The 25531-nt window shown below is 30.5% G+C and overlaps 1 protein-coding gene across 2 annotated transcripts in view; it reads left to right on the forward strand.

Moving 5' to 3' along the window:
• Nucleotides 1–295: 295 nt before the first annotated feature.
• The window catches only part of LOC115879129 (major royal jelly protein 3-like), a 59005-nt gene continuing 33769 nt past the window's right edge, over nt 296–25531 (forward strand). Inside the window, exon 1 of one of the 2 annotated variants that reach the window (XM_030895793.1) lies at nt 296–554. In XM_030895793.1, coding sequence (XP_030751653.1) covers nt 539–554 — 16 coding nt within the window. In that variant the 5' untranslated portion in view covers nt 296–538. Of the gene's footprint in view, nt 555–20781; nt 21136–25531 lie in introns of those variants that run through there. The other variant, XM_030895792.1, reaches the window with a different exon arrangement.

Raw genomic sequence — 25531 nt, forward strand, 5'->3', positions numbered from 1 at the left:
TTTAACATTCTAGATATTTTTTACAGTATAAAGACATTTCAGGTGTTTCTTTAACTTTCTGATCGTCTTTAATTTATTTTTATTTTATTTTCTGGCGGTTCAGGCAAACCCATACAACTCCTGTATTTATTTTTTTACTACCTCCAATATAGCTAAGCCTTCAGCTATTGCTACACCTTCTATCCACTATAAAAACAGAAACGTACTGAATGATTTTTTGAAAAAAATAACCTGTCACTTAACAATTTTCCTGATACAATCCTGTACGAAAGATCTCGGCAGATGCGGCCGATTCTTTAACCGATACATTTAATTCCTTAATCGTGTGTGAATATGGTTGTGCGTGTATGTGAATTATCGTAAAGCGCGCATCCAAGTGTTTATTGGTCGTTGCTTATAAATAATTAATAACAACAGACAATAAAATTGTTTATATTTAGACGGGAAGTCGGCTTGATCGTTTGGAGCGTTGTCTTTACTATAATTTATTTTTGGCGGATCTTTTTAAATTACTAAGAAACCTGTGGATTGGATAAGAATGAAATCTATTCGGGGTAAGTGCAACCATTGTTTTTTTTCATTGTTAGAACAGCTGAGTAAATTTCTACTTAACGGAAAACCAAAAATTAAAAATTCCTATTGGTTATAAAACAAAACGTTAAAATTAAATATTTAAGAACAAGTAATATTTTGTTTAGTTTACTGTTCGAGTGGCAAAATATCTAGCTGTTTTACCGCAATATTTTTTAATTTAAATATTTTTCTTTGTTTAAAAATTTAATTGTTGCCGAAAAATTAAGATATAAAACTTATTTTATCAATTATATCAACCCAAAATAAGCTTTGGTTTAATTTCATCATGCTATATTATACAATTACCATTGGCGTAATTGCAGGGGCGCCCGGGGGTGCCAGGCCCCCCAGGTACTGCTGTGCACTCCCCAGAGGAATCTTGAATTTTGACTGAACGATGGCTCTTGGCTAAATATAAATTTTTATTTGCTTGTGATGTAGTAAAAATTATTCTTTCCATTTTTATTTAGTTAATATTATTTTTCTGTGTTCAAAAATGCGTGTTTATAGAGAAATTCATATAAACGTTTAATTCAAAAAATATATTTATTTTTAATGATATTATTGTTCATTTAAAAAAAAAATCCCTTGGCCCCCCTGGATTCAACACTAGCTAGGCCCCCCCAGGATGAATTGCTTGCTACGCTAATGACAATTACTACTTTTGGACTCTTGCTCGTGCTAAAAATCTATAAAATTAACATAATCGCTATCCTGCTATAGTAAACCATTTATGGTTGTAACAATATATAAAACAACATAATTACATCTACAGCAATGTTTTGTTTGAACACAAAATGAGAGAGAAATAACACTTATTTATGTATTATTGGCAGCAAATATTATTTGTTTTTTTATTATATAAAATGGTTTTTATTATTATCAGGGTTTCACGGAATTCTATTAAATATACAGGGTATCCCAATATTCCGCGAATTACGTATTTTTGGAATCAAAATATGTTCAGTGGACACAATTTACTTCTATACAAAAATGCTTCGTTGGTCCGTTAGAGGGCATCAAACTTTAAAAAAATAAAGACAAGTTTTAGGATATTTTAAGAACCGATATTCCGATTTGAATGAAATTTGGGGTACCTATGTGTTACTAAGTGCTAATTTGACATATTATAAAGTGTAACGTAAAAAATTACATATATACTCATTTCTTCCCTTTTATCTTAACGGTTCGGTGCCTCTGTACCGACGGGTGTCGGCTACTGGAATTCGATCACTAATTACATGTACATTTTCTTGGCAGTTGCTGGCAGTCATTGGCAGTCGTACGGCAGTCGCCTATAATAATTACATGGCAGTCACAAGTAGTTTTCTTCGCAATTATTGGCAGTCGCTTGGCAGTAAAATGATATTTTGGCAGTTCATGTACAGTTTTTATTCAAAAGCAGCCAGACACCCCTAGCTCTGTACCCCTTAGAACCGCCGCTACTGGATATGTTATAACTAATTTTCAAATAATTACTCTAAGTACATATTAGCATTTTCTTATCTATTTGTCTAATAACATTTTCCGATTAATTACTGGTTTATGTATTATACTTTTTTAAAGGAGTACAATATTAGTTGCCGACCGGACAATATAAAATATGTAACAATAATTTATAAAAAAACTGTTACGTGTAGTTTCTTGTATTTACCACTAATTAACGTTAAATTAATTTTAAATAAAAATTACTATTATTGCATTGATATCAATATAATTACTGACAAATTAAAGTAAAATTCATATTTTATATCTTGTTGGCTATGCGGGCCCAAGTTATCCCTGATAATTTCATATCATGATCCCATCTTAGGTTTGGTCTTCTTTTAAGTCTCTTAATTCTTCGTGGGTACCATACTGTAATTTTTGTGGTCCATTTATTGTTTGTCCTTCTTGCTCATTGCCATTTGAGGGATATGACTCTGTGGATGACATCTATTACCTGGGTCTTTTGTCGTATCCACTCTATTATTTTACGGTCTCTCTTAGTTATTCCCATCATATTTCGCTCCATTGAACGTTGTGCGACCTGCAGTTTCCTTATGATGTCCGTTTTAAGTGTCCAGGTTTCGCATGCAAAGGTCATGACTGGTAGTACACATTGGTCGAATCTTTTCTTCTTTAGAAAAGAAGTACAAAATATCTTGTACGATTAGCATCAGAAAAATATAAACCAGGGAAAAATCCCATTTAATAAATAAAATAGAATACTACCGGAATATCCAAGATTACAATAAGCCAATAATATAATTTATACATAATCATTTTTCTTAAATTGAAATGTTGACATACTACAATAAAAACAGAAAAAGAAACTCCTTAATCTAAACAGAAATATACTAAGGCACTTGTGTGAATGCAACACATAATGTTTTAAAGTCTTTAGAGAATTTATGAGCCCAGGCAGTGTAAATTTAATAACTAGTGATGTTAAAATTGAAAACCAATTATTATGCATTAATTAATTATTACCTAATTTTTAAATTATTATTTCAAACTGCCTATGTACAAATTGATGTAAAATGTAGAATTCTTAATATTATTAAGGTACTTTTGATATTGGTATTTTTAACTTTTATGGCATTGAGGAGAGTGTGATGTTCATTTACATGCATCTATTTAAAAAAAAAATCATTAGGTACTGGTAACTAAATATCACAAAATATAAAGTCAATGTATATGTAACAGAAATACTGTATATTAAAAAAATCGATTTCTTTTTAAGATGCCAAATAATTTAGAAAATTTCTCATAACCAGTTTTATTAAAAAAAGTTTTAATAATGAAAAATTCAGTGTAAAAAGCAGTATTCATTGTGAAATTTAGTTAAAAGTACAGTTATGTATACCTAATTTTTCGGCATATCACAAAAATTACAAATGGTAATAACCTAAGACGACAGCAATATCTTAGTAGGTTTTAAACGATAATATTATGCACCAGACGATAACTCGAATGCACCGTAACGATAACATAGTATTCGAAAAGCACAACAAAATGTAAAATAATAATATTAAAATTTACCCAGTAATTAATTAGATTTTTTGTAGACATATACAGGGTGTTTCAAAACAAATGCGAAAAACTTCAGAGGGTGATTTCTTGTTCAAAATAAAGGGTAGTTTGCTTCATAAACGTTGGTTCAAAAGTCAACCATTAGGGAGATATCGCGGTACAAAGATGGCGGAAAAATAATGTTCTTATTTTTTATCTTGAAAACGAAAAGAGATAGACTAATGAAATTTTATGGAAGCATTACTGTTATGAAAACACACTTTCTGGTAATTTTTTCACTTTTTTAAAATGAGTTGAAGGGGTTGAAATAAACTACCCCTATCATTCTTGTTAACGAAATTTAAAGAAAAATCTTATCAAACACATGCAAAAATTAATTTGGATAGTTTAGTTTGTTTAGAAACTTTTTATCTCTTGTATTTTTTGATAAAACTAACCGATTTGAAATTAAAAATAAAATGTAAAGCATTACATGTCAGGACAAAAACATTTTCTGATAAAGAATCTAGTGGGCTGCTGTAATTTTTTAGGAAAAATCTAGTCGGCCGCTGTTACTTTTTAGGATGTTCCTAATATTATTTTATTTGACATTACTCTACTGCAATACGTTATTATCTAGATGATTATTATTATCGTTATTATCACTAGATTTTTAATCTAAAAATGTTTTTTGTCCTGACATGTAATGCTTTACATTTTATTGTTTAATTTCAAATCGGTGAGTTTTATCAAAAAAACACAAGAGATAAAAAAGTTTCTAAACAAACTAAACTATCCAAATTAAAGCATTTGCATGTGTTTGATAAGATTTTTCTTTAAATTTCGTTAACAAAATGATAGGGGTAGTTTATTTCAACCCCTTCCACTCATTTTAAAAAAGTAAAAAAATTACCTGAAAGTGTGTTTTCATAACAGTAATGCTTCCGTAAAATTTCATTAGTCTATCTCTTTTCGTTTTCAAGATAAAAAATAAAAACATTATTTTTCCGCCATCTTTGTACCCCGATATCTCCCTAATGGTTGACTTTTGACCCAACGTTTATAAAGCAAACTACCCTTTATTTTGAACAAGGAATCACCCCCTGAAGTTTTTCGCATTTGTTTTGAAACACCCTGTATATTGCATAATGAAAGTACTTGATTAGTATAAATAATGAATTAGTAAATGCTAATCAGTCGAATCTTTAATTTGTAAAGAAGGAGGCCTATGCCCTACAGTGCCGTGAGACTGGATGATGATGATGATATTGATGATGATGGTGATGAAGTTAATAAAATAAATATTATTACGGTGATTAAACAAAATGGAATATGTGTAATTTATGATGTACCTATGACTGCTATATTTAAATGTCAGAGAAAAATAAATCACAACAAAATAAATTTTACGGTTAATATACTTTGACTTTATGAAAAAAAAAACAGACCAGACACCAACACAATTTAAGGTATACAAGACCTTTCTGCAATTGGACACGGCTTCTGCTACCTTACCGTGAAACGACATCATATCCTACCTATCGCATAACACGGTACAATACCAGATGAAAAGTACCAGTATAAAATTCGCGCGACATACAATCGTATGAACGCACCGGGTGACCCCACAGAACATATATTTGTTAAAGAATGTATCTGGGCGGCTTTTATTTCAAAAAACTTGTTCCGTTAAAATTCGATTAACTGGCACATATATAATGAAAAACAACTTGTTTTTTGTCATTAAAAGTTTGGTAGGTACGCGGTAGTAGTGGCGGTGCATCATTGTGAAATTGACGACCGTGATATTGTTTTGTGGTTCATTGATTTATTGTGTATATGTGTATATATTTTGAACTTGGCGATTAGTAACTGTTTTTTTTTAATACTTAATTTATTAGGCTTATTGAACACGTTACTGTGTAAGAAGTTACAGTATGTAGTTACAAAATTATGATAAAATTGTTTTTTTAGACGCACTCACCGGCATGAAAAATGGGCACATTAAAAGATTGATATATTTTAAAGTTTAATATATTCTGATTTAGTAGGCCGATTTTGATGATTTTTTTAACAATTTACAGCTAAATTATTTGACTGTTTAGTATCTCTTTCTAAATTAAAAACGAAAGTTTCCATCTGTAAATTATACGGAGGAAAACAAAATGTTGATATTTTGGTGAAAGTTTGAAACACCCTTTGGAATATGTTAACAAAGCAAGGAATCATTTTATCACCTAAGTACATCTTTTCCCGATTGTTTGTTTTTTGATTCATCTCAATAGTATTTTTTATATAATTTTTATTGAAGATATTTGCTTTTGAATAAGATAGTAACGATTTACAGCAATTTTAGTTAGGTTAGGTTAGGTCATTGATTTTGGGTCGTCATCACCACACTTATAAAATAGTGTTTATTGTTTTTGTAATGTCACTGTCATTGAACACTCATATTATTATTGTTTCTTATTGAAACTTCACTCTAGTAGAGATGGTTTTAAGTTCTGAAGTATCGGCTATTGCTGCTTTAACTGATCATGGTACATATCAACTTTAGAATTTAAAACCATATTATATTTTCTAGAATAACTGCCCAACAGAAATAATAATATGATTTTTCAGAGACAGTGACATTACATAAATCATGAAAACTATATTATTATATAGGTTTGTTGACCAGGACCAAAAACAAAGGCATGGCTTTAATGTACGAAATTCGAAAAAATGTTAGTCTTCTTCAAACACGAATATCTCCAAAAAAAAATAAAGCTATTAAGATGAATCAAAAAACAAACTATCGAGAAAAGATACACCTAGCAAACAAACTTATTTTTAAACCTCGTGTTTCAAACTTTCACCAAAATATCAACGTTTTGTTTTTCCTGGTATAATTGACAGATGACAACTTTCATTTTTAATTTAGAAAAAAGGTATTAAAAAGTCAAATAATTTAGCTACAAATTTCTTAAAAATTCATCAAAATCAGTCCACTAGAACACATTATATGAAACTTTAAAATATATGAAAATTTTAAGGTGCCAGTTTTTCGTGCCGGGTGAGTGTATATGTATGAATCAAGAACTTCAGTTTGGATATCTCCTATTTTTAATATCATTCGATTAATATCATTCCTCAGTTTAAAGTGTTGTTAGTTTGATCATACTTTTTATATGACTAGACATGGACTAGACCGACAGACGGGTGGCTCACTTGGGTAAAAAATGTACATGTACTGCCAAAATACAATTTTACTGCCAAGCGACGGTCAATGACTGCGCAGAAGACTGCCTATGTCTGCCATATAATTATAGCGTTGATTGAAAACTTATCTCTTCAATCGGCGATTATAGTCGACTGCCTTAAGACTGATGAAACTAGCCTTAACATTGGACAAGGACTACCAGTGACTGCCTAGAAAATGTACATATGTAGAATGTAGAATGAGGAAGAGGGAGGGTTAATCACTGCGACCTTAAAGATCTATTGTGTGCCCCCTTCCTTGATTCATCACACAGTCTATAACCCATCATACCCCTGTTTTAGAGGGGACAGGGTATTTCCCATCCCCCTCTGATAACAGTTCTTCCTCCGAGGCTACACACCCTTCCACTGTTGGAGTTTGGCCCTCCGTGCCGCCCTTCACAGTCGAGGAGCTTGCCTCCGGCTGAAGAACCCGTGAGGTGGAGGGTGGAGGATCTGTCTCCATTTTCTCCACTTCTTTAACTTGGTCTCTCCTTAGGCCTGATACCGGTGTCGTCCCGTATCTATAATAGAGGATATGTCCCTCTTTCTCTATTGCCTCTTTTGATTTGAGGTCAATTCCTACTGTGAGGACCTGACTATGACCCTCCTCCCTTGAGTTGATGACTCGCCAACTCGATATCCTTACATTGAAGTTCTGACCCTGGATAAGGCTCAGCAGGTAGATGGTGTCTTTCCCCTTGCTCCTCGGCAGAAAGACCGTGATGGTGAAATGTACATATAATTACAACAGCGAGACACCCCTGTGACTAGACTGATGAGCTCTACTTTTCAAGTACAGCGCAACCTTTTTAATAGGAACACACGTTAATGGTAACATCCAGTAATCGGAACATCCCAATTGCTATGTTATAACCGGAACGTTACCTCTTCGAAGACTTATCAATTACGTAGTATGCAATGTCTCCGTGGTTTGATCTTAGCATTTTTATCTCCTTGGGCAACCACGTTGGGACTTGAATGTATAAATCAGTTCTGATATTCAATGTATACGTCTGACTGATCATCAGTTTCCTGAGTACTGATTCATTAGAAATCAATAGATAATGTCGAACAAATAAACACGAAAAAATGTTGTAAACAAGTAACGTTGCAAATTAAAAAGCAAAGTCATTTCAGAAACTATTCGTGAAATGGAGATATTCGTGCACCCCAAGGGTGATTGTTCATTTAGAGGCATCGGTTTGAAACAATTATAACGAAATCGACCCACATTTTTCTTCAATATCAAATCTTTAGTCCCACACTGATGAAGATGTAAACGAAACGTCATACCTAACATTGCAGGGTGAGATAGCCTGCCTCGCTCACATACCTTACCCACCAAATTTGATCGCAATCGGACGACATCAACTTTTGACGTTTCTTACGTCAAAAGTAACAGTCACAGTGACACGTGTCGTATATGGCCAAGTTAGCCTTGGTCCAATCTATCGACAATTTCATTTAAATCGGACTATTTTTTCGCCATTGATGATGTTGTTTTATAGTGCACGAAACGTCTCTTCGATCCTCATCTACATTCCGAGTTTCAGTCCCTCAAAGCTCCCATAGGGCCCAAGCGAGGGGTGTCTCACTATTGGAATTACATGTACATTTTCTTGGCAGTCGCTGGCAGTCATCGGCAGTCTTATGGCAGTCGCCTATAATAATTACATGGCAGTCATAGGCAGTCTTCTTCGTAGTCATTTGCAGTCACTTGGCAGTGGAAGGATATTTTGGCAGTACGTGTACATTTTTTACCCGAGTGAGACACCCCTCGGGCCCAAGCTACGAGAGTCCAAAGACCCATCTCAGCTTCCTCATTGGCTTACCACTTTTTCGATCATTACCACTTTTTGTGACGCTAGCTCATGTGTCACGGCCTTGAATTTTTACCCCCATCGCGCGTAACGAAGTTTCACTTCTTTTGACAATATTTTTATATAGTCTAAACCTTTATGGTGGGTTCATTTCTTGAAATAATCCTAGGTATTTTTTCAAGAAATAAATGCGGGGTTCAGTATTTGTCAGTTGAGGATAATATTATTATATCATACTTCAACACCGGAGTTACTACATCATACTAATACACTACTATACAGGGTGTCCCATAAATAAGTGCAAATATTTTAAGGGGTGGTAGATCAAAATAATAGAAACATATTTTCTCTCTATCGTTTTTCACGTAAGTCCAAAATAACGGAGTTATTTTACTTTGAAAATTTTCAAAAAAAAATGATTTTTGCTAAAATTTTGGGAACCACTGGATCTTTTCTGGATTTTCTTTCTTGTAAATTTAATCTAATACCTATGTTGCCACATTATCAAGTGTTGCAGAATTATCAAGCCAAATTATGTTTTTTAATTATAAACTAAAAAAAAATTCAAAAAATTTCAAATTTTCAAAAAAAAAAAAAATTCGCGAAAAAACCTCATAGGCGTGTTTCTGGGGTTGAACTATACTACCAGTTAAAATACTTGCACTTATTTCTGGGACACCTTGTATATCGAAAAAAAACTATGTAGTTAAAAAGATATTCTAATTGAACAATTAGAAGGCCTTAGACTTTTTTTATATTTACCGATTTTTCTGTCAAAGGCTAATTTGTATTAAAAAATATATTAACCATGCAAAATGTTTATATTTACCGATTTAGGCAGATTCGTTCAACCGCAACAAACCATTCATGTGGTATATAATGTTTATTCATGATTTGAGATATATAACTTGTTTTTGGAACTACGTTTAAACAAATTAGAATTAGAATTTAAATTATTTTTGCCATAAATTGTTATAAATGTAGCATCAGAGCCGGAATAAACATTTTAATTCAATTAAGAAAATATAAAACTGTAATGGAATATTTCAAGTATAAATTAGCATTTTGAAATGGAATTTATTTCAAAATTAAAATGTTTTTATTTTTTACTTTAAACTAGAAGAAAACAATTTTATATCGAAAAAAAAGAAACTTAACAATTTTGAAGTTTAACTTGATATACTTAATATCATTTTAACAGAACTCAACGGTTTTTATAGACGTATTTGTTAAAAAAAACTAAAGTGTTGTTATAATCGCGTCCTCATTTTAATTAAATTTGTAATATTAGTTTAGGAATGTCCCATCTCTAATAAAAACCTTTTGTAGCTTAAATACTATTTAAAGAACTGCAAGACAGGCCCTCACACTCTTTTGCTGTTTCAGTCACAACTCTTTTGCTTTTGCTCTTCAACTCTCTTTTTACTCTTCAACACGTTATTACTTTTCACAGTTTCCCTCAGGGTAACTATTGTAATTAGTCCATCATAATTAAAGTTAAGTTATATTAAAAAACAACAGTGTACATTAATTCCACACCCGAAAAGACCCTCAACAAGTTGGCCCTACTGAACAGGACCACAACAGTGTTCTTGAATAGTTATATTTAGATATTTAAATAGTTTTTTCTTTGATATTTGTGTTTTTTGCTTACGACGATGGGAAGAGATTAACTTCCCGAAACGTTAAGTATTTTTTGTTCTTTAGGCAAATTTGTTTATTAGTAAATCACTGCTGACAAATTGGGCTCCGTTGGATTAACTCAACAGTGTTAAAAAATAACTGTTTTATTTTGTAGATTTTCTTTCAGTACAAGTGAGAAAGACGAATCCGCCATATAGGTATAGACATTCTCATTATTGTATCATAAAATTTATTTAATAACAAATGTGTTTTGAGAAATGTCTTCTCTTTCCTCTGATATCTGATGGAGATAATTAATGTATATAAAATACAAATACCCGAAGGCCAGTTCTACTTTCTGCCATATATCAATGTGTTAAATTAGTTAAATCATCTAATATCTCAATTTCTCATGGTATAAATTTATTTGACAAACCGTAATTAATTTCAATTGTTATAGTATATTTCCTAGAGTTTTAAACAAAACAAAAACAACGTGTACAAATTCCCACGATAATTAGAATAATGGTATGGCAATTTGATGATATCAGAATTTAAATGTAACAATAAAAAACATCTCAGTCCTTTATAGAGGTGCTACTCGATGAAGAAAATAGCTAATTATTAATAAAAATGGCTTTTCGAATTTCTTTAGCCACGGCTCTTCATGGAGATTTAAGAAGCCCACTTACTGTTTTACCAGAAAACACTCATAATGTTGAACTATCAGGATAGAGTATATTATTCATTTTTAAACTAAGACAACTACAGCTTTAGAGTACTTACAGTACTTCAATATTATTATCGCTTCATTATTTCCATGCCATGTAAGAGATTATGTCGTTCTTTACTGAGTTGTTAAAAAGTTACCTCAATCTAAGATTATATACTTCTGGATTATCTCTCTTCTTCTAGACTACAGACTCACCATCACCAAAATGTTCTTATTTTTTTATGGTGCTTTGCAGCAATATTATCATTATGTGTCATGTTGTGTATACCAGAGAATATCAATCTCATCCATTTTTCCAAATTTTCCTATATTGAGCGATATTTAACGAGTTATCTTCAATCCTTTTTATACCGTCACTCCATTTATTTTGAGATCTCTCTGCTCTGTGGCTCAGAAGATCTAGAGAACTAGATATCCACATTATCAGTCTCTTGTTCCAGTGGTTATCGGTCATTCGGTCTATATACACATCATCTCTACTTGAGTTTTGTTTCTATGTACCTACTATATCTTTCAGGTTATCCGTTGCGTCTTCTCTATATTTTATTTATTTTTGTATATGTTTTTCTAGTTTCGATTTAAAGCTCTTTTCATCCTTCAGCAATGTTAGTCTCAAATAAATAGGTAAATATATCAAAATTAAAACTATAATGCCCCACAATATACCAAAACACTGAACCCGTCTTTCGCTAACCATGTTAGCATTATCAGCAGATGATTAAAAAGCTCTGTTTTTAACCAAATGCTGATGATGCTAACATAGTTAGCGAAACGTGTGTCCAGTGTTAAAACTAAAGGGTTTTGGTGCATTGTGGTGAATTAGTGTTTAATTTCGTTATGCTGTTGTAAAATGCAGTTTTTAATGAGACTTCGAGGCAAATGTTTTTACATGTATTCGTCAGTCTAAAATACTTCTGCGGTATTACAAAAGTAATAACTAAAATGGACACAAATGAGTTAGTAGCCAACAAGTCTCTAGAATGGTGAAATTATATATTCGTCAGGATAGGGAAATTGAAAACAGTTTATATTAAAAACAGCAACATAACATATACCAATGTGTTCCAACTCCAACTGTATTGATCATAGTAATTCTATAAATATAGATAGTACATATCATACTCAAAAGAAAAAATAGGAATACTGTCAAAAATGTGGTGGTTCCACTAAAGGAGTTTAATGAGCATTTTTAAAACTACTGAGTAGATTAACAGATGAAGTAATGTGCAGATTCTGTCAAGCAGAAGCAAATTGCTACAAAGCCATTGGTTTAGTAAGTACTTGTAATTTGTAACTTTTAAAGAAATATAAATGTACAAATCTTTAATCACAATACATATTCAAAATTCAAGATACAAAAATAATCAAAATTTTTTGATGTTCAATCTTATACCTACGTTTGAAGTTTTAAACTAACATGGTACTTACAGAGATTTATAAATATATAAAGAAATTATAACAATAAACAACCAATTGGAAAAAACCAGTTTAAACCATGAAGAGTTAATAACTAATCTAGTATTATTTCTAGTTCTGTCTATAACGATTTTTACTCATCTAACATGAGAAACAATGATATTTTTTACAATTGTTATAAAAACCATTTAGATATTTTAACGACTTGTGAATAATTTGGCAATTCATTGCTATCCAATAAAAAAATAAGAGGAATCCTGAAAGAATCAATTTGATACTGTTGATGGGCTATTTTTAATTGGGATATTAATATGCAAATTATTAGTTGATAATTACGTGAATGACTTGTATTTTCTCTCTATGAATTTTTTCTGTTCATTTCAGCATTTGGCACGTGTTTTCAGTTATTTTAACGTTTATATAACATATAACATATTAACTTTTACAATATTACCCCGTTACCAGAAAATTTAATTAGCATAATTATAATTCTTTAGATATGATATTACAATACTTTAATGTGTTATACATTATATGTATACAGTAAAATAAAACAAATGTTAAGTCAACAGATACTCAGTATATTTCAGGCAAATTAAATGTAATTGGAAGCGTGAAAATTTTAAATAATCAAAACAATTATTTTGTCATCAATTAACATTTAAAGATTTTAGCGTTTTAATTGATTGTTGAAAGCAAAATAAAATTACACTAAATCACCACAATACACCAAAACACTTTTACTTTTACACTGGACGCGCGTTTCGCTAACCATGTTAGCATCATCAGCAGATGATTATAAACTTTTTTTTTTAAACCATGTTTATAATAATCTGCTGATGATGCTAACATGGTTAGCGAATCGCGCGTCCAGTGTAAAAGTAAAGTGTTTTGGTGTATTGTGGTGATTTTATTTTGCTGTGTAACACCAAAGGTTCCAACCCTCAACTGTAATGATTGTTGAAAATTGGCTTTTATCTTGTTATCTCTAGGTATATTTATTTAGATTTATTAAATATTTATATCTACCTTTTTATCAGTTAATTATTTATTCATTACTTGTTTATTTATTTATATTTATTTAATTATAAAATGTGTCGTCTTTATAAGACGAAAATCTTTTTGATTATTAACTTTTTTAGGATACTAATTCCAATTTATATGGGCAAAAAATCAAAACATATGTCTCTATGGTAAAATTAACTCGTTTCCATTATTAACAGGGTTATATTTTAAATTTTGCATGTAGAAGTGGAAAAAAAAACAGGAGATAACTTTTAAACACTATTGTTTTTCAATCTGTTGGAACCAATTCTGAAAGCAGTTATTCCACGCGCTTGTTGGTATTTTCAAAATTGTGTTTTTGAAGGCGATGACTGCGTCTTCTTGTGTCTGGAAGCTTTGAGTATGCAGTTCATTTTTAATTTTTGGAAAAATAAAAGAGTTGTTAGGACTTAGATCGGGACTCTATGGAGGATGGTCCAACAATTCGATGATTTCTTGCTTTGAAAACTCAATTGTTTTTCGAGGTGTGTGGAAACTTGCATTGTCTTGGTGGAAGATCATTCGTCGTGGAGGGTTGGTTTTTCGAAAAACTCAGCAATTTATTCCGGCATACAAATGGATATGTATCAATCAGCAGTAACAATTTTTTGATCTTGCAGAGGAATTGTTGTTACGTTTGAGACAAATGTCACCACATCTTTTTGAAAACACTTCAATAACGGATAACTATCCAACATTCAACACCACTGACAATACTGTATATATATTTCGAGTTTTTTAGTGCGTTAAACCGGTGCAGAATTTTTTGACACCATTATTTTCTGTTTTTCCGTCAACAAATGTGGTATCCAACAAGAAGCTAACTTTTTTACAGATAATTCTTCCTGTAATTTTTTTTTCAATTGAGGTCTTCCAAAGGCCCAATAATGCTTCAATTTAACATGTCGATCTTCTTGGCTAACATGTCAATCTGGGCGACTGCCATTGTTGGTGGACCTGTTCTTGAATCATCGCTAGGATTAAACCGTTTGCGTTCAAATTCCCTATACCAACGAGAAATTGTGGACTGATGTGGTGCTTCATTGCTGAAAACAGAAACCAACTCGGCAAGGCATTCTTGTTGAGACAACTGTCTTGCAAAATTGTAACAAATTATTGTGCAAAAATTTTCTCGGCTTAATTTCATTTTTCTCAATTTCAAAAATTTAGTTTAGGTACAGCTTTAAACGAAGCAGTCTAAAATTTTCCCGTTAAGCTAACTAAAGATAACAGTTAATTTAAGTTTTTTTAAGGGTGTCCCTGAAATAAGTTCCAGTATTTTAAGTGGTAGTATATTTCGGCCTCAGAAACACGCCTATGAGGTTTTTCTTGCGAAATTTTTTTTTGAAAATTTGGAATTTATTTTTTTTTTAAATTTTCAAAGTAAAATAACTCGGTTATTTTGGAAATATCTGAAAAATGGTAAAAAGAAAAAATGTTTCTTTTGATCAGATCTACCACCCCTTAAAATACTTGCACTTATTTCTGGTACACCCTGTATATGCAAAATATAAAAGACAACCCTCGTACTAAGTATTATTATTGGTACGGTGTTTATTGTAACTCCATTAGTAAAACAGAGTGATTATGAGTATAATCAATCAATCAAACACAGATAATAATTTAATTTTTTAAGTTTTAGTTAATTATAAACAAAAACAAGAAAAGCTTAATTTAACCATTCTCCTAAAACTACAGTTGAGGGTTGGAACCTTTGGTGTTACACAGCAAAATAAAAACACTAAATCAGCACAATATTATAAACTGTTATTTAGTTTATAATCATCTGCGGATGATGCTAACATGGTTAGCGAAACGTGCGTCCAGTGTAAAAGTAAAAGTGTTTTGGTGTATTGTGGTGATTTAGTGTTTTTATTTTGCATTCTCCTAACTTTATTAGTCTCTAAAAAATCTTATAATAATTTTTTACCGAATGTTAATACTGGAACGTTATTATTTTTTCTGTCAAATTATTCAACAACCCTATATACCCGACATAATAGATAACTAGTATTTAAAAATAACAAAAATATATATCAAAATTAATAATTTTTCCTCAAAGAAGGAAAACATTACTACGGTAAATATCATTTACCTTTATGCTTTTGATTATTAGAACTTTCAACTGTATGTATTCCGTTTTTATTTTTCACTAAAATTGTAATGGAAATTTAGACAATGGCGGGTAGTAAATGTAGTAATAATGTAGATAATGATAGGTAAATTTGACCATTTTAAAACAAGCAAACATCTTTTATGAAGAGTGCATTTTTCTCAAAATGTTAATAAAAAGATGTTCCCCGAGGGGTAAACCGCAGAGGGAAAAGTGTACACCGTAATTCCTTTTACTCAAATAATTCCTCAGAATTCCTCGTAATTCCTTCGGAATTCCTTGGGATTCCTGGTCTTCAAGGTCAAGGTCAATCATTCAAGGTCTTCCTTGGAATTCCTTGGTACGAACTCGGTAACTCTTTCAGCCTGAACCAGCGTTGCCACCTCGGTTTCGCAGTTCCGCTATGAATTTTCTGGTGATTTTTATAAATGTCTAATGTCTCTATAAGTACTAGATCTAACAATAAAAAGTACTATTACAAGATTTACGTTTTTTTAGTTAAATTTTAAGACTAATAGGGGATCATGAGGTAAAAATACTGGAAATATGTCGGCACTTACTTATTAAAATTAATTTTTCTCGGGATTTTTTGAAAATTATAGGTACCTAGTTATACTCGTATCTATAGGAAAGGAAATTAATAAAACTTCAGTTGCACGTCATAATACGATCACCAGTAAATTCCATAAGATTACGCATGGTATCATTGATGAAGTGCACTTAAAGTTGTATTAATTTCCCTATAGTATATACCTAGGTATTATTCCGAGGAAATGAAAAAATCAACTTTACACTTTCTGGAGTACTGAATAAAAAAATCTTATGAGGGTTTCTTTAAAATGGCGAAATCAGGGAACGTTATAAGTAGATCTCTCGGGGGTGGTTCGGCCGTACTATTGGAAAATATTTTAGATATATAATCGAGGGTACAATATTAAATTAAAAGAATATCTAACCTGTAGATATTTGATATTGAGAAATTTTGGAAGCGAAAACGAAAAACGGATAGTAAAAAATCGCCTGCAAAACGTTTTTCTTTAAATTTGGTACTACCTATTATAGTATTCATGGTTTACTAATGTTCGTTAATTTTTTATAAAGTTGCTTGTAATTCCTCTTAATTCCTGTGGAATTCCTCTAAATTTCTAAGGAATTCCTTGGAATTCATTGGAATTCTTACGGAAATAATTGGAATTCCTAGTAATTCCTATGGAATTCCTTGGAATTCCTTGGAATTCCTGTAGAATTCCTTCATAGTGTACACCATAATTCCTCTGCGGTTTACCCCTCGATGTTCCCTTTCTAAAGAGGATTGAGAGACATACTGTAAATTTTAAGAAAAAAGAATAATATGGCACATGAATATGGCATGATATATGACGGACGTTTGTACATCTATATATTTAAAGAAATATCTAACATTTCTGAAATTTATAAAAAATACAGGAATTCCTTATCGTAAATCCAAACTCTTAACAACTTTGTACTTTTTTGTGTAATTTGTTACTCACTTCATGATTCAAGTCGATAATCACTTCAAGTCGATAATATCATTATTTTGGTACATTCTGTAGGTATAATCTAATAACGTTGTAGAAAAAAGTGTATCTACCATTTAGACCCTGTCCATAAATAAAATAGCTAAATTTTATCACGTACATTATCGAAATGAAATGGAAACTTTTTTTTATTTAACAGTTTCTTACATTATACATTCTATAACGGTTCATTGATAAAAACCAAAAATACCTAATCCTAAATTGTCATACTTCTTTCACTTTTTTAAATATATTTACCTACTATTTCGGTATGTACAATAAGGCTATTATTTGATTACATATCTGTTTTACTATTTCTCATATATGTACGTCCTTCAAGCATTTAGAAAAAAATGTGCAATTAATTTTGTACCAACTAAAGTTTTATTGAAAAATTGCCTTGAGTTTATACGTAAGATATAATTAAACTTATATAATTTCATTAAACAAAATTTTATAAGTGAGGATACAGGGTGACCAAGTGATTTACTAACAAATCTTTTAACTTATTTATGGCAATGGTAGCTCAGTGGATTTGTCATAAAAGTTCTACTCCGAAAAATACTATAATTGCGTAATGGCCATTTTCATAAAACATTGCGCTATGGCCATTTTCATAAAACTATTTATCTACATCTTTTTTACAAAACCGTTTAAACATTAGAACAAGCAACTCCTTTACAAATTTCAATAAGTTCACTAAAATTTTCTATATTGCAAGTTATATAGGCTAAATCAAATAGATGTTATATTTTCACTATATCTACCGAAAACCACGACTGTTTTTTAAGATAAAAATAATCGTAATTTTTATCCAACTTTTTTTAAACAATTGGCATAATCCAATATCGATATTTATACACTATGTATTTTTATATTTTATAATGTGTATTTTCAACAGCCATGAACAAAATAAGTAATATTTCTTAATTTGCCAAGAAAAAAAATATATTATTATCTTATATATATATATTATATCTCAAATAAATTCAAATATTTTCACACAGACCTGTGTGTGTAAATCTCTATAAAAGAAACATATTTTCCAAAATAACCTAGGTATTTTAATTGAAAAATTAAAAAAATATATTTTTTGCTTAAATTTTTAGAACCGATGGATTTTTTCTGGGTTTTCTTTATCGTAAATTTAATAAACATGTTGCCATATTATTATATAACATTGTTCATTGTCAAAAATGTCAATATTGTCAATAAAAAAAAATTCTAGAAATGTTCCAAATTTAAAAAAAAATCCCAAAAGAAACTCATTCACGTGTTTCTGGAGTGGAAATATACCACTCCTAAAAATATTCACACTCATTTAAGACTCACCCTGTATATACAATTAACTAATTCAGAATTATTGTTGAAGATAGGGTCACCTTTCATAACTACCACCTAATCATAAAAAAAATTATTACAGAAATATCGATTCTGGGCATAGAAAGTGCTAAACAAAATAGAAAGTGAATAAAAGTTATGTCGATTTATAATATAAAATATAGGGTATTTTATTTTAAATGACGAAGAAAAACACCATGTTTAAACTCACTTTGTGTATAATAAACCAATTAGCATATTTTAGATATGAAAAAGCAATTTTTTAATTAGGAAAATGCTTTCTATGTATATGTATGTATATAAAATATAATCTAAAAATTGTCCTATTCCTCAAAAATATTTGTTTAAGATTTTGACATTACTGTATTTTTGAATTAAAAGTATTATTAAAAATTACACTCGATGAATGAATAATACATCATTCCTTTAAAAAACTACTATTTCAGAATAAAATTTTATTTTATTCACTCTGTATACAGTATCCCCGCATTGTCTTTACGAGAGGAAACACTTTTTTATTATTGACATTTTGAGAAAAACGCATTCTTAATCTTCGTAAAAAAATTGCTTGTTCTAAAATGATTAATCCCTTTTATTCTTTTCCAAATTTCCATAGCATTTTAAAGAAAATTGTAAAAAAACATGAAAATATGGTTGAAAATAAGTCCTAAAAATCAAAACGCGTTTCTATGGTAATATAATTTCGTTTTCATTCTTTGATAGATTATAAATATTACTATAGAAACGCCTTTTGATTGTCATTTTTTTTATTTTCTTTAAAACAGTATATAATTCTGAAAAAAGTATAATAAAGCTTGATTTTCATGCATCCGTTACACGTTGATACGATGGTCCGACGGTGCTCTGATTGGTCATAGCGTTTTTGCGCCACTTTTCATTCGTAAATATTTTACTTGAGCCCGTCAACGGACCCGTTCATACGATAACGGACGTTTTGACACTTTTTTGACAAATTTAATCTAACCTTAATAAAAATATAAGTAAAAAAGCAAAATCGTTATGGAAACGAAAATATAAAATAACACCTACGTATATCCGATAAACGGAGGCATGAAAATGCAATAAATTTAAAAACTGCGTTATTTTCTAACCAATCAAAGTCTTTAAATTCTACCAATAAAATTAATATCGTATCAACGTATCGTCGGACAACGGTGGCATGAAAATCAAGATTAAACGGGATTAATCATTTTAAAACAAGCAAAAGTTTTTTTGAAGAATGCATTTTTCTTAAAATGTTAATAATACAAAAGTTTTTCCTCTTGTTAAAACAACTACTGTATGTATGAAAATATTTTTAAAATATTAAAATGTGCGCTACTAGCATATACCGGGTGCGTCTCAAAAGTGGCTATAACTATAACTTTTTTATTTTTTTCAGATAAAAGAAAACGAGATTTGGTATGTTAGTATATGGCATAAATTAGGATTGATTCACGTATTCAATTATTTTTGGTCACTTCCTGTTTCACCGGAAATTACTACAACTTTTGATTTTTAAATGGCACCCTCGGTATTTTTTTTACTTTATTCGATAGAAAATGACATTCTGAATAGACAATGACATATATCATATGTCAACTTTTGACATTCTCGCTTAATAAAAAATCGTATTTTAAAATTCAATCTATAGTTAGTAATCTAAGGCTATGTTAAAAACACAAATTCTTAATCAAGGAGCCTTAAAAAATTAGATTTGATCGTCGAATGTTTTTAGTATCTTATCCTGGCCAGTTAGAAAATGCTCAAATTGTATTTTTAATTATATCTCAATTTTTTGAAATGGAACTTGTGTGGCTCATTAGCATATTTGGAAAAAAAACATTTTTACGAATAATTTGATAACACACACTTGGTAAATTTTCGTTACGCACCGCAAGTTATAATTTCAAATAAACCATATGCGAAAAAAAAAACTTTATTCTCTCGAATAAAGTAAAAAAAATCCGAGAGTGCCATTTAAAAATCAAAAGTTGTCATCATTTCCGGTGAAACAGGAAGTGACCCAAACCATTATTGAATACGTCAATCAATCCTAATTTATGTCATATACTAACATACCAAATCTCGTTTTTTTAACAGAAAAAATTAAAAAGTTATAGGGATGAGCTACTTCTGAGACGCACCCGGTATATATGAGAGAAAATATTATTTATATGACTACCTACTATGTAATTGTCGGTATATTTGATTTTGAGCAAAGAATTCTGATATGAAGCATTTTAGTAGTCTTTTTAATCACTGGTTCACCCTGTATAGGCAAGAAAGGGTAAGGCTCTGTAACCTCTCCTTTCAGACCCAATAATATAAATAATTCATATTTTAATTGAGTAAATAAAACTTGTCACTGTTTGTTTACCGGTGTCAATCAAATGCTACATATGAGAGTCCGCTGTTCAGTCGATCGTGAGACTCTCCGATGACCACCACGCAAAAGACTTGAATTCTATTGGTTGAGATCAACATTCGATATTTAAATTTTGACCTATCAAAAATTTGATAAAATTATTTAAGGAAATTTTAAAATGACTTTATTTGTTCGTTTGCTCTTATTGTGTTCGGTATGTGCTTGCTTGTGCGAGAGTGCGACGAACACTGCATACCAATTCTATAGAAGGGAAACTACTTATGCTGGCCCTCGTGGAACACAGTCTCGTGGATCTTCTAGAATGACACGTAAGTTGTTAGAATAAACTTTTATTTTGGGGTTTACCAAAATTAAATGCTTCGTATTTTCTCATCAATTGATTTACTATACTATTCCCATTTTAAAAATGCCACAACATAACATAAAATGGAGTGGTTTTTAAAATATGCAGTATTATCAATTAAATTATTAAAATTATTAGTAATTTTTTAATATTTTTTATGATTATGATATGTATTTTCTTAAAAACTAATATATTAAAATATGCTTGGTGTAACGGCTAGTAAAAACTAGATATACCGGGTGTGTCTCGAAAGTAGCTCACCCCTATAACTTTTTTATTTTTTCAGATAAAAAACGAGATTTGGTATGTTAGTATTTGATCGTCTAATGTTTTTAATCATAACTCAATTTTATCAAATGGAACGAGGGTGGCTCATTAGCATATTTGGAAAAAGCATTTTTTTACAAATAATTTGGTACCGCACATTTGATATTTTGCGAATCAAATTGTTACATTTATGACCATGGCACTCTAAAATGAAATATAAAATACTGTTTTTTATAATTGAATATGTTAAAAGTTGACATTTGATATGTCATTTTATTCAGAGTGTCATTTTCTATCGAATAAAGTAAAAAGATACCGAGGGTGCCATTTAAAAGTCAAAAGTTGTAGTCATTTCCGGCGAAACAAGAAGTGGGCGAAAAGAATTGAATACGTCAATCAATCCTAAATCTCGTTTTTTCATCTGGAAAAATAAAAAAGCTATAGGGGTTAGCCGCTGTAGACACGCCTTTGGCAAATATATAATAGTTTATTAATTTTATATTTAATTTATTTTTTATAATATTTAGTGTCTTTGGTACCAGTAAATAGTAGATATTATCGAGTAGTTCTAGATTTTTTGAAAATAAAATATGGTTTGCCTTACGATCTGTTAGCAGGTTTTGTTTCTATCTGGGTGAAATAAACTGAGAATTATTTGAGGTGATCTAATTAGTTTCATAATGAATTTTACATTTGACGAATAAAAAAAACAATTTACTGTGCTGATGCAGCTAATCATTATAAAACAGATAATTAACTATCAGCAGTAGCCATCATGGACGTTGATTCAAGTGAATAAACAACGATTTTCTGGAGAAAATATCAAAACCCAGTTTTGATTTAACTCACCTCGTATCTTCATCATTATCATTTTCATCTTATTCAACCATTTCCAATTATGTTGTAGCCTTCCTCACATACTGGGGTTTGGTCTTCTTCTAGGTCTCTTAATTCCTCGTGGATCTTTTGGTAATTATATATTTCGTTCCATTGAGCATTGTACGACCTGCAGTTTCCTTTTTATACACCTGGTATATACCTTAAAATATATTTTTGAAAGTAAGTTATTTTTGAAAAGGTTATCACTGCCATATTATAAAATATTTCAAATTTAAAAAAAATAGGAAAAATTGCGATTTTATAATTTTGCCAGCATATTTTGTCGAATAAGTATGGAGAGAACATTTTAAACAAAATATCTGATATTATACTTTTTCCGGAATACTGGCTAGAATGTAGAATGAGTAGAAGAGGGGTTAATCACCTCAACCTTAAAGATCTATTGTGTCTCCTTTCTTGAGTTATAACTCATCATACACTCTATAACTCATCATACATAAGGATCTTCCTTTTGTAGATGGATTCCCCATCCTCTTCTGACCACAACTATTCATTCACCGAGGACTGGACCCTACGAGGATATACACCCTTCCACTTTTGGGGTTGAACCCTCCGTGCCCTTCACAGTCGGGGAACTTGTCTGCGGAACTTAACTTGGTCTCTCCTTAAACTCGATATCCATCTAAAATAGATGATATATCTATCTCTCTTTCTCTATTGCTTCCTTGGATCGACATCGTTGTACGTTTTGGTGCAATTCCCTGGCCACGACACTACCGCCAGGGACAAGACAATGAAATGCTCCTTAGGCCCAGCTAAAGTACCAGAGGGGATTCTCCCTAGCATCTGACCAGGAGCTTTCCCACCAACGACAAAGTCTCGCACATCCTAACGAAAGAATACTGGGGAACTCCGTATAGAAAATGTATTGTAAACATCTTAAAATATATACATTTACTCACGATTCCACAGCCATATTACCATATTTATCAGAAGATTAAAATTTTAGGTTTTCGGTATCCAATTTTTTTAGTGTTAGTAGTTAAATTAATTAATAGTCAGCAGACCAGTAAGGTAGGTTTAAAAACTGATTTTTAAAATAGGTAAATTATATTTCATTAACAAAATAGTTTTAGTCATTCAGAAGAACCATTTTTTAACACGAAACATTTTACGAATCTACACAATTATGAATATTAATTCTCTGAACAAATTTAGAAAGAATAAAATTTTAAATGAATAAATTTATAAAGAACATATATCAAATCAAAAATACAAAATAATTATACATTGAAGTTCTTTACCTTAACCTTGTAACCATCATGGGTATTGAGTCAAGTTCAATGTTAATTTACTTACAAGTATTATGCAGGTCAATACACCACAAAATTACATCAGTCAATATATTGTTGAATTAACTGATGATTTTAGTAGTAGCGGATTAATTTACATTTATGCATTTATAATTTATCGGTATATAACGTAAACAATACATAAATAGTTGTTATTGGAAATTGTCAAATTCATTAAGAACTATTTTGAATAGTATTGATATGATATAATTATTTATCGATTAAATAGACATTTCTATATGAAAACTAAAACTATTAATTTTCTAAGAAGTATATTTCTATACCATTACTATGCTTTGCTTTCAAAATGTATAGGTGTTTGATGTTATTCTATTTATGGTGAGTCTTAAATAAATGCATATAATTTTAGGGGTAGTATATTTCAACTCAAACACAATTATTATGATTTTTTTTCGCGAAAAAAAAATGGAATATTCTGAATTTGTTTTTAGTTTTTAGTTAAAAACATAATTTCTTGATAATATGGCAACATAGAGTAAACTAACAAGAAAAAAAACCCAGTAAAGATCAAGGAGTTCTCAAAATTTAAGCAACAATTATGTTTTTTGGAAATTTTCAAAGTAAATTAACTCGGTTATTTCGGACTTATTTGAAAAACGGTAAATAGTAAATATGTTTCTTTTATCGAGATCTACCAGCTCTGTAAATATTTGCACTTATTTAAGACCCACCCTGTATAATAGATTGAATATGGTTCGATTATAGTGTTATGGGAGTTTTTGATATTGTATATTAATAACGTTCCCATCTAAGCAATCACATAAATATGACGTGCACCAGAATGCTCCACTGTCTAAAGTCTGTCCAACGACTAAATCCTTGACAGTGATAGATGGGTCTGTCATTTTAATTTCAAAGTAGTTTATTTTATTTTACAAAGAAATAGTCTAAGAGCTAGCAACGTTTTCGAGAAAGTATTTTAAGACGTCTGGCTCTTTGATATATCTTTTACTATACTCTCTGGAACAGCATGCGGCTCGTCTGGCTGCCGATACCCGTTGCGTTTACTACTGCGCATCGGAAGAAGATCCTATATTTTTTATTAATTTAGTCCTATAAATTCTAGTATTGAATATAAATCGAACATGTCTCCATAGCGCAGTGCGTAAAGTTTCCGACCACGACACGAAGATTCAGAGTTCAAATCGTTTTCAAACTATAATTTGTTATATATGTTTTAATTAGACAATTCCTTTTGTTTGTGGCCCTAAAAATATAATGTAAGTCTTTTATATTTGCCATCATTTAGAAGTACCTCTTTGGAGACGTATTACGTTGGTATTCAATTTTATTAATAAACGATGCTTAAAATATGGATCTTATAAATAAGAGTACTTTAAATAATAAATAATATTTCAAATGTTTGGCTTTAATTTTATTTAATAATTGTATAAAATATACTGTTAAATCTTATTTTTTACACATCACAACAATATCTTGTTATTAGTATTGTTGAATTTATGGAACGCAAATAAGATTTAATAATCAAATTTAATTATTTTAGAGTAAAATTCAACAAAAACGCTCATTTAAAAAGCCCGCGCTTGATCCATTTAAGACAAGCCCTACTCAATAGATGGCGCCACTTCTGTAGGACCATTTTTCAGTATGGCAGAGTCCATTCTATTTAAATCTTTAGCTAGGTATATTCTTTTAATAAATGGATCTGTCATTTTAATTTCAAAGTAGTTTATTTTATTTTACAAAGAAATAATAGTCTAAGAGCTAGCAACGTTTTCGAGAGAAGTATTTTAAGACGTCTGGCTCTTTGATATATCTTTACTATACTCTCTGGAACAGCATGCGGCTCGTCTGGCTGCCGATACCCGTTTGTTTAATAAATTATTATAAATAAATGTGGACTTGAGTCAGAAATCAATA

The sequence above is a fragment of the Sitophilus oryzae genome, unplaced genomic scaffold (genome assembly GCF_002938485.1).
Source record: "Sitophilus oryzae breed Bouriz unplaced genomic scaffold, Soryzae_2.0 scaffold_1576_pilon_pilon, whole genome shotgun sequence".
In the NCBI taxonomy this organism is placed as follows: Eukaryota; Metazoa; Arthropoda; class Insecta; order Coleoptera; family Curculionidae; genus Sitophilus; species Sitophilus oryzae.